At 42.5% G+C, this 8,510-nt stretch overlaps 2 protein-coding genes across 2 annotated transcripts; both read left to right on the forward strand.

The window, feature by feature from the left end:
* The first annotated feature begins 217 nt into the window (after positions 1-217).
* Positions 218-1,073, forward strand: LOC139184191 (histone H2A.Z). Its single transcript, XM_070793782.1, has one exon. It carries the CDS (start codon positions 317-319, stop codon positions 701-703), a length of 387 nt encoding a protein of 128 aa, XP_070649883.1. The 5' UTR covers positions 218-316; the 3' UTR covers positions 704-1,073.
* Positions 1,074-3,610: 2,537 nt separating this feature from the next.
* SCGB3A2 (secretoglobin family 3A member 2) lies at positions 3,611-7,177 on the forward strand. Its single transcript, XM_070792216.1, has 3 exons — positions 3,611-3,783; positions 6,460-6,641; positions 7,032-7,177. The coding sequence occupies exons 1-3, from the start codon at positions 3,729-3,731 to the stop codon at positions 7,053-7,055; spliced, it is 261 nt and encodes an 86-aa protein (XP_070648317.1). The 5' UTR covers positions 3,611-3,728; the 3' UTR covers positions 7,056-7,177.
* Positions 7,178-8,510: the final 1,333 nt, after the last annotated feature.

Below are 8,510 nucleotides of genomic sequence, written 5' to 3' on the forward strand. Positions count from 1 at the left end.
CCTAACCCTCTTTTTCTCTACAATCAGTGCACCCTATGAGCTTCATCACAGCACCTAGGACTAGTTCTTTATTTGTTTACATGTTGATTGTTTGTTTATCCCATTACGTTGTCAGTTCCATGAAAGCAGGAAATTAGCTTGCCTTGTTAACTGCTCCAGTCTCAGTTCCTGACAGTGCTGGGCACAAAGATGCTTAATAACTATTTGTTGGGCAGTTTGAATCGCGGTGCGACGAAGGAGTAGGCGGTGGGTTCTCGCAGGGTGTCTGACTAGTCCTTTCTCTGCCTTGCTTGTTTGAGCTTCAGCAGAATTCGAAATGGCTGGCGGTAAGGCTGGGAAGGACTCCGGAAAGGCCAAGACAAAGGCAGTTTCCCGCTCGCAGAGAGCCGGTTTGCAGTTCCCGGTGGGCCGTATTCATCGACACCTGAAATCTAGGACGACTAGCCATGGACGTGTGGGCGCGACTGCCGCTGTGTACAGCGCAGCCATCCTGGAGTACCTCACCGCAGAGGTACTTGAATTGGCAGGAAATGCATCGAAAGACTTGAAGGTAAAGCGTATTACCCCTCGTCACTTGCAACTTGCTATTCGTGGAGATGAAGAATTGGACTCTCTCATCAAGGCTACAATTGCTGGTGGTGGTGTCATTCCACACATCCACAAATCTCTGATTGGAAAGAAAGGACAACAGAAGACTGTCTAAAGGATGCCTGGATTCCTTATTATCTCAGGACTCTAAATACTCTAACAGCTGTCCAGTGTTGGTGATTCCAGTGGACTGTATCTCTGTGAAAAACACAATTTTGCCTTTTTGTAATTCTATTTGAGAAAGTTGGAAGTTTAATTAGCTTTCCAACCAACCAAATTTCTGCATTTGAGTCTTAACCATATTTAAGTGTTACTGTGGCTTCAAAGAAGCTATTGATTCTGAAGTAGTGGGTTTTGATTGAGTTGACTGTTTTTAAAAAACTGTTTGGATTTTAATTGTGATGCAGAAGTTATAGTAACAAACATTTGGTTTTGTACAGACATTATTTCCACTCTGGTGGATAAGCTCAATAAAGGTCATATCCACCCCCCCCCAAAAAAAAAACACAAAAACTATTTGTTGAACAAAAAAATGAAAACAGTTGTGTTTGATGGTTTTGTATGTGTGCCTGTTCACATGCACATATTACTGTTCATGTAAGCATGAGAATGTTTGTGTTTGTGAGAGAGTGTGTGTGTGTGTTGCATGGAGGAGGTTCCAGTCTTTAGTCTAAGCCATCCATGTTTACAACTAGGTTTTGGTAAAGACAATGTCTGGTCTACTGCTAGATGGCCTCACCAGAAATCTATTAGCACAGGGGTCTGAGGAGCTTCCTGGGAGAGAGCTCACCTCCAGGACCAACAGACCAGCTGGAAACGGTGCCACATACTTCAGAGGTGGAAAAGGAGAAGCATCTGTGTGTGTATCGCTCTGTTTCTCCTGGATTGATTTAGCCTCTTGTGAACTTGTAACTTGGCACTTATGAGAGAGAGGCTGTTTCCAAACTGAAAGAGCTGTTTTGACCAAAAGCTCTATTATATTTTAATATATGCTGTGTTAGGCAGAATCCAACCAAAAAATCAAAACCATAGCCGGTGACCACACAGGAAAAATTTAACTTGAAAGATAATTTACAAGGTGCTAGAAAGGCAGCTGAAGCAACCAGGGGAAAGATGAGTCAACCCAGAGATTAGAAGGTGCAGGAAGCTTCTACTGCTTCTTGGCCAGGAGGGACAGGGAGAGCAAGTGGGGTCCAGGCTGGGGCTGCGCCATGGAAGCTGGGACAGTGGTGGTGCTCCCTGGCTTGGGTCGGACCACAGGTGAAAGAGCGTTTCTGGAAGGAAGCCATAGAGAAGTGGAGTCACTGCCTGAGATGTCTCCTGAAGCAGAGAGAGGGAGAAGCATCCTGTTGTCTCCCTTTCTCTCCCCTCCAATCTTTCCCCAGGGCCTCCTGTTTGCCCTCCCTAACCAAAATGCCGTCGGCCAGGAAGTCTGGAAACCACAGTTTGGAAAACTGAGCTTCCCATAGTGCAGGGCAGAGGGGGTGGATGTGCACAGAGAGGATTTGAGAACAAAATGGAAACAACCAGCAGAGATAAGGGCAGTACTGGTTCCATATTCTGTCAAAATGTCATTAACATAAAAATAAAGGATGACATTGACTCGATACCACTTCACCACATACAGCCTTGGCCATGTGAGAGTTCTGGCTTGGGATAATTCCCCAGGAATAGATGAAGCCTTCTCGGGCAGAGAAAGCAGTAGAAGGGGCAGGATTGAGTATGTGTAATACTCCATATATGCAGTAATACATGCTCTCCTCCGTGTAGTTTATAAAGTAGCAGAAAAATAAAGAAATGGCAATTGTAACTCAGCAATGTATGGAAATGAACAACAGGTGACATTTATTAGGTGTTAATCTTGGGTTGGTACAGTTACATCCTGTGTCTACATAATTATATTAAATCCTCATAATAGTACCATACCCTCAAGCGGGGCCCCAATTCCTGGCCTGGCATCTAAAGTGGACTATGCTTTGATATATCTTCCTCAGAAGGTTCTGAGTATCCCCTCAGTGGAGGGGGTGGCTGAGGTCAGCAACGTCATTTGGCTAGCTAGCCCTGAGCTGGGACTGGGACCCACCTGGACTCTGATCTCTATTTCTCCCTTTCAAGGTTCATTCTTTCTCTTTTTCTTGCACTAGATACGCCAAGGAGCTCTAGGGCTTGGGCTTACAGATAGGATCCTCCCCTGGCCAACAAGTATTTCATTTGCATGATTGCAAGGGACTGGACTGCTAAAAGGCTTCTGACATGCATGTTTTGGTGACCCAAGTTATTTATACGTATGGGATCTTGTAAAAAAATTTTTTTTCCCTCAGGGTCACACCCCTTCGGGACTGTCTTGCTATTAGCTGCTAAATGTCCTATTTTAGATGAGGAGAACAATACTATAGAGTAACTATTGAATCCCAGGTCTTTAAAAAGGCATTTTTACTTTGGGTCCTGAACTAAATGAGAACACAGAGAAGGCCTGACCCTAGGTGTTCCCCCCAGATAGGTGGGAGGCACTAGAAGTGGTAAAATATCTTGCCATGGTAAATATGTGACAGGATTGGGGAGGGTAGAGGTAAATTCCAGAGAAACATGGTTACTAAATGCCATTAAGCTGAGTCTATATTATTTCAGGGCTGAAGGGACCTCAGAATTGTCAACTGGGGCGTTCATCAGGTAATGTGTTTCTCTGAAATTTAAACAAATAGAACACTGGAGGAAAGCAACAAAGCCTTAATCCTTTTAATCCTGATACAAAACCTTCTTTTCAGAGTTCTTCCAGGGAAAGGACTCAGAGCTTTTTGCTTACCACAGCCCCCTATCCCACTCCGTGTCTCATGTAAGAGCTTGTGGTGTGAGAGAGCCTTGAGGGTGCTTTAAGTTAGGGCTTTGTTTCTCATGGGAACATGAGGGAAAGTGGAAAAAGCCTTCAATTTGTTTAGAGAGGAAACATGACCTTCACGCTGTTCTTCCCAGGGGCAAGTCAAGTGGTCATGACTGAAATCCAAGTCCTTGGCATATAAATATGTGTGCGAGCAGAAGCCACTGCCACACTTGGTACAGCAAGGGGAACCACTGGCTCAGCCGACCCCTTAGGTTTTCCAGTTTAATTTTAAACTCCAGGTAAATATCACAGGTAACCCGCCATGAAGCTGGTCACTGTGTTCCTGCTGGTGACCATCGGCATTTGCAGTTACTCTGGTAAGTGACCTGGAACACACGATCTCTCTCTACTTTCTTGATAACAGGAGCACAACTAGTGAGCTGAGGCTCCTGGCGGCATATGGTGAAGGGAGTTTTAGAGCCACAGATATTGGTAAGGTCAGAAGGGACTTCAGATGCCTCCTGCTCCCAGTTCCAAGCTCTAATCCAACACAAGTTATCCCTGGTGTATCCTACAAGGAAATTAATCAGCTCCCACTGAGGGTCAACAAATGCACTTCATTACTGAACTCTGGCCACCATTGATTTCCCTTAATTTTGAATTAAGATTTGATTCTTTCATGTTTCTGAAATTATATGGAGTCATCCTTGCTCTCGTCTCTAATCAGATTGCCATGCTGGTTCTCTTGAGACATAGCTACTTTTATATGTTCATACAATCAACAGGTATTTGTTAGATGGCTATAATCTGTTGGGCACTGGGTAGGCTTCGGGAGATTCAGACCTGAATCAGACATGCATATTTCTGTCAAGGTTCTTATAGTCTGGCAGAGGAGTGAAGACTTCTACAGAAGTCACTATTGTACTGGTCCACTGTGATACACAATGAAAGTACAGATAGAGCTCTGTGACAGGGGTGAAGGGTGAACAGTTCCATTTCTAGGTAGGGTATGCTGCTGAGTCGCTTCAGTCGTGTCCGACTCTGTGCGACCCCATAGACAGCAGCCAACCAGGCTTCCCGTCCCTGGGATTCTCCAGGCAAGAACACTGGAGTGGATTGCCATTTCCTTCTGCATGAAAGTGAAAAGTGAAAGTGAAGTCACTCAGTCGTGTCTGACTCTAGCGACCCCATGAACTGCAGCCTACCAGGCTCCTCCATCCATGGGATTTTCTAGGCAAAAGTACTGGAGTGGGGTGCCATTGCCTTCTCCGAGGTAGGGTATAGAAGCTGGCTTTTTGGAGGAGAATGGCAACCAATCCTTTCTTTTTGGAGGGAGTCATTTTAGCTACAGGAAGATACATTTGGGTGTATCTGCAGAATACATCATAATGGCTGCTGCTTATTTGGAGAACAGAAAGCTTTGAGGATCTCCCCTCTGAAATATATAAGTAAATACAGAGAAGACACTCACCAAAGTGCTGAAAGTAGGAAGTAGGGAGATTAATCATGAGAAACTGTGTAATACCCACACTACAATGGTGACTTTGACTTGTGAATTTTTGAACTAATTTGTAACTTCACCTATTTGGGATATTTTGTCATTCTTTAATGTCTAGGGGTACCTGAGGAGAGGTGGCAGCAGAAAGATGGGTGGGAAGGATATAAATATCCCTTTCTGGAGGAGAACTTTGGGTGGGAAAATAGGCAGTAGAAAGTGAAGGGAAAATAGGTGTACAAGCTCCATTTTTTTTTTTTTTGAATGAGAAAACAGAAAGGATTGCAAAGGAGGCTGAAGTGTTGGCCAGCAGTACGGGGGGTGGAAGTGCCAGCAAGAAGATGTGTTTCTCATGTATGTGCTTCTACATCTGTGTATTTACATACATGCACGTGTATTTTGTAAAAATATGTATAATATGCATTTCCCCCATTCTCTAACATTGTCTATGTGAAAGTTATCTTGCTGAAGATATAAAATGCAGTTGTCCCATAGAAGAGCCATGGTAGTTCCCTATTACACTTGGGGGAAAAAAAAATCTCAGACTCATTCATATGACATTCAAGTCTGAAAATCTGACCTCACTCAGGTTGCAGCCTCACCTGCTTAGCACATCCAAGTGGAAATCTGAAGAAGACTCACCATCCTGTGTATGATCTTTGATCTTATTATCTTGGTGTCTTGGTCAATTATTTTCCTTTTCCAAATGCTGCTCCCCTTCTTTACCTGTCATCATGATATTTGACTCAAGACACAACTATGGCAACATCTATTCTGGGAAAATTCCTGTAACACTCTCCTATATTAGAATTAATCATCACTTCTTCCATGTTTCCATAGAGCTTTGTCCATAATGTTAGCATAGCACGTGCTGCACTGTGGCATACACAGCTCTTTACTGTCCATCAGATTGCATGGGTTCTCTGAGTCAAGTATCTTATTTTATTCATCTGTGTATCTGCACCAACTGACTTAGAGTCCCTACTCAGTTATGTTTGTAGCACTGAGTTGAATTAGTTGGGAGCAGTTTCCTGGGCTCCAGTTGGGTCCATTCATGTGTCCAAGTGGAAGGTCATTATAGCATCTTTCCGTTGGTTTCAAACTCGTGGGCTGTGGAGACAGCCACATGCAAAGTATATCCCTGTCCAGTCAATCACTGGTATCTACTGAGTTCATACTGTATACCAGGGTCTGTTCTAGGCATGGGGTACAGCAGTGAATAAAACTCAGTCCTTATTCTCGAGGAGCGTACATTCTAATGAGAGGATGAAGGTTAAATAAATAAATAAAGGTTTAATATTTTAGGTAGTGGTAAGAAAAATAAAGAAGGAGGGTGACTGGTGATGCCATTTTAGATACATCTCTGAGAATGTAACATTTGAGGAGAGACCAAATAAGTGAAGAAGAAAGACATGTAGCTATCTGGTGAAGGAAAGTTCTAGAGAGATAGAACAGTAGGTGCAGAGTCCCAAAGCAGAAGTTTTTGGGAAATCAAGATGGAGCCACCGATAGAATGGAGGGCGGTGAGCTCTCACTTGGGATTTCTTCTGCTCTGCAGCTACCGCCTTCCTCATCAACAGTTTGCCTCGTCCCGTGCCTCTGGATGCTCTCCCACTCCTGGACCCACTGAAGCTTCTTCTGAATACTCTGGGCATTTCCGTTGAGCACCTTGTGGAAGGGCTGAGGAAGTGTGTCAATGAGCTGACACCAGAGGCTTCCGAGGCCGTGAAGAAACTACTGGTAACTACAGCCTGTGGGGCTAACTTGGTCAAAGGTCAGGGTTTACCCACCCTGAGTGCCCTTCCTGTCCAGCCCACTCCCACCCGACCTGTTCTCATTTGTGAACCTGTGCTTCCCCGTCGTGGACTGTACCCACACACATTCAGCATGTCCTGGAATCTCAGGGCAAGTGCAGTGTCCACAATTCTAGAAGGAATTTTTGAATGAGAAAGACTTGTGTTCTGGTTGTAAAATGTGTGCTACTTCCCAGCTCTGTGATTCTGGATGGGACTCAATCACTCTTGAGCTTTTGTTTCCTTGTCAGGATAATGGTGGTGAAATAGGATATTGACTATCTGCTAATGACATGTAAACTGCTCTTATTTTTAATATTGTCCTTTTGACTTTCAGGAGGCGCTCTCATATTTGGTGTGATGGCAGAAAAAGCAAGAGTGGGGAGGGAGGGAGATGATGCTCTCCCTCCCTCCCCTGCAGAAACTCTTTCCATCCTAAAATGTAGTGGCCCCAGAAAAGAATGAATAAAGCATTGAAAAGACTTCAGTTTGTCCTGTTTTTGTTTGGGGGACTCTATTCAGAAGGGCCTAGTTAGATAGTTTTGTCCTTGGGTTATAAACTCTAGACAGTCTGTTGTTATAAAGACAACTCACATTTCCTTTTTTCTTTTTTTAAGATGGTACTTTATTTATTTTTGCACATTCATTTCAACATTCTTCACCTTTATTTTTTATTTATTAAAATTAATTTTATTGGAGTATAGTTGCTTTACAATGTTGTGTTAGTTGCTGTACAATAGAAACTAACCTAACATTGTAAAGACAACTCGAATTTTCAGTAAGGCGTAGTCATTCTTCCCCTTTCCTTTTTCTTATTATCTGGTGATTTTTCAGACTCCTTATGTTCTTATTCCCCTACTTCTAAAGACATTTTAAAAGATTTTTGTTGAAGTATAGTTGCTGCACAATATTATAAATTACAAGTATACAATATAGTGATTCACAGTTTTTATTTTTATTTATTTATTTTTCTTTTTTTTTCTTTTATTTTTTAACTTTACCAAGGTTGCACTCCATTTGTAGTTATTTGTACGGGTGTACACAATACACTCTTGTAGCTTATTTTATACATAGTGGTTTGTATCTCTTTATCTTATATCCCTATCTTGCCCCTCCCCACTTTCCTCTTCTCACTGGTTTATTCTTTATATATTCTATATCTCTATATCTGTATATTCTATATCTCTATATTCGTTTGGTCTCTGTATCTGTGAGCCTGCTTCTTTTATGTTATATTCACCAGTTGGCCATCTTTCTTAGATCCCACATATAAGCAATATTCTACAGTGTCTGTCTTTCTTTGACTTATGTCACGTATCATAAAGAAACTTTAAAACATGAAATACAATAGAAATTTCCACGTATTGTCTGATAAGACTAAAGTGCTACAAAGCTCGTTGGTTGGGAGTCTACATCAGCAGAATGTGAGCTTATATTAAGTCTGTAGTTAAATTAAGGCCACCCCATAGCTTCACAGAACTACCACCAAGTTAGGTTGCTATTACATCATTCTAAAATATCTTCCCTTTCCTCAGTGCTACATGTACAATGACTCCAGAATTATCTTTTCCAAGATAACATTCTAGCTGTATATGACCACCAATAAAACAGATTTCAAGCTCCTTAGCGTGGCATATAGGGTCTTTCATGATCTGGACTTATTTTACATGCCTCGTCTCATTAATATTCCTTTCTTCACATGTGCCCCAGCCCCAGTCATGCTGAAAAGATAACTAAATCTCTTTGCTGCTAACACATTTTATGCCTTAATGAAAAATCAAGCTTCTTCTCGCCTGGAATGTTGGCCCTGGTCTGC

This window comes from Bos indicus, chromosome 7 (genome assembly GCF_029378745.1).
Source record: "Bos indicus isolate NIAB-ARS_2022 breed Sahiwal x Tharparkar chromosome 7, NIAB-ARS_B.indTharparkar_mat_pri_1.0, whole genome shotgun sequence".
Taxonomy (NCBI): Eukaryota; Metazoa; Chordata; class Mammalia; order Artiodactyla; family Bovidae; genus Bos; species Bos indicus.

Excerpts from the sequence above, each read along its gene's own strand:
- SCGB3A2 (XM_070792216.1), top strand. The coding sequence starts at position 3,729 with ATGAAGCTGGTCACTGTGTTCCTGCTGGTGACCATCGGCATTTGCAGT. Across the intron at positions 3,784-6,459 it reads CGGCATTTGCAGTTACTCTG|CTACCGCCTTCCTCATCAAC; the intron begins GTAAGTGACCTG and ends TCTGCTCTGCAG. Across the intron at positions 6,642-7,031 it reads AGGCCGTGAAGAAACTACTG|GAGGCGCTCTCATATTTGGT; the intron begins GTAACTACAGCC and ends TTTGACTTTCAG.
- LOC139184191 (XM_070793782.1), top strand. The coding sequence starts at position 317 with ATGGCTGGCGGTAAGGCTGGGAAGGACTCCGGAAAGGCCAAGACAAAG.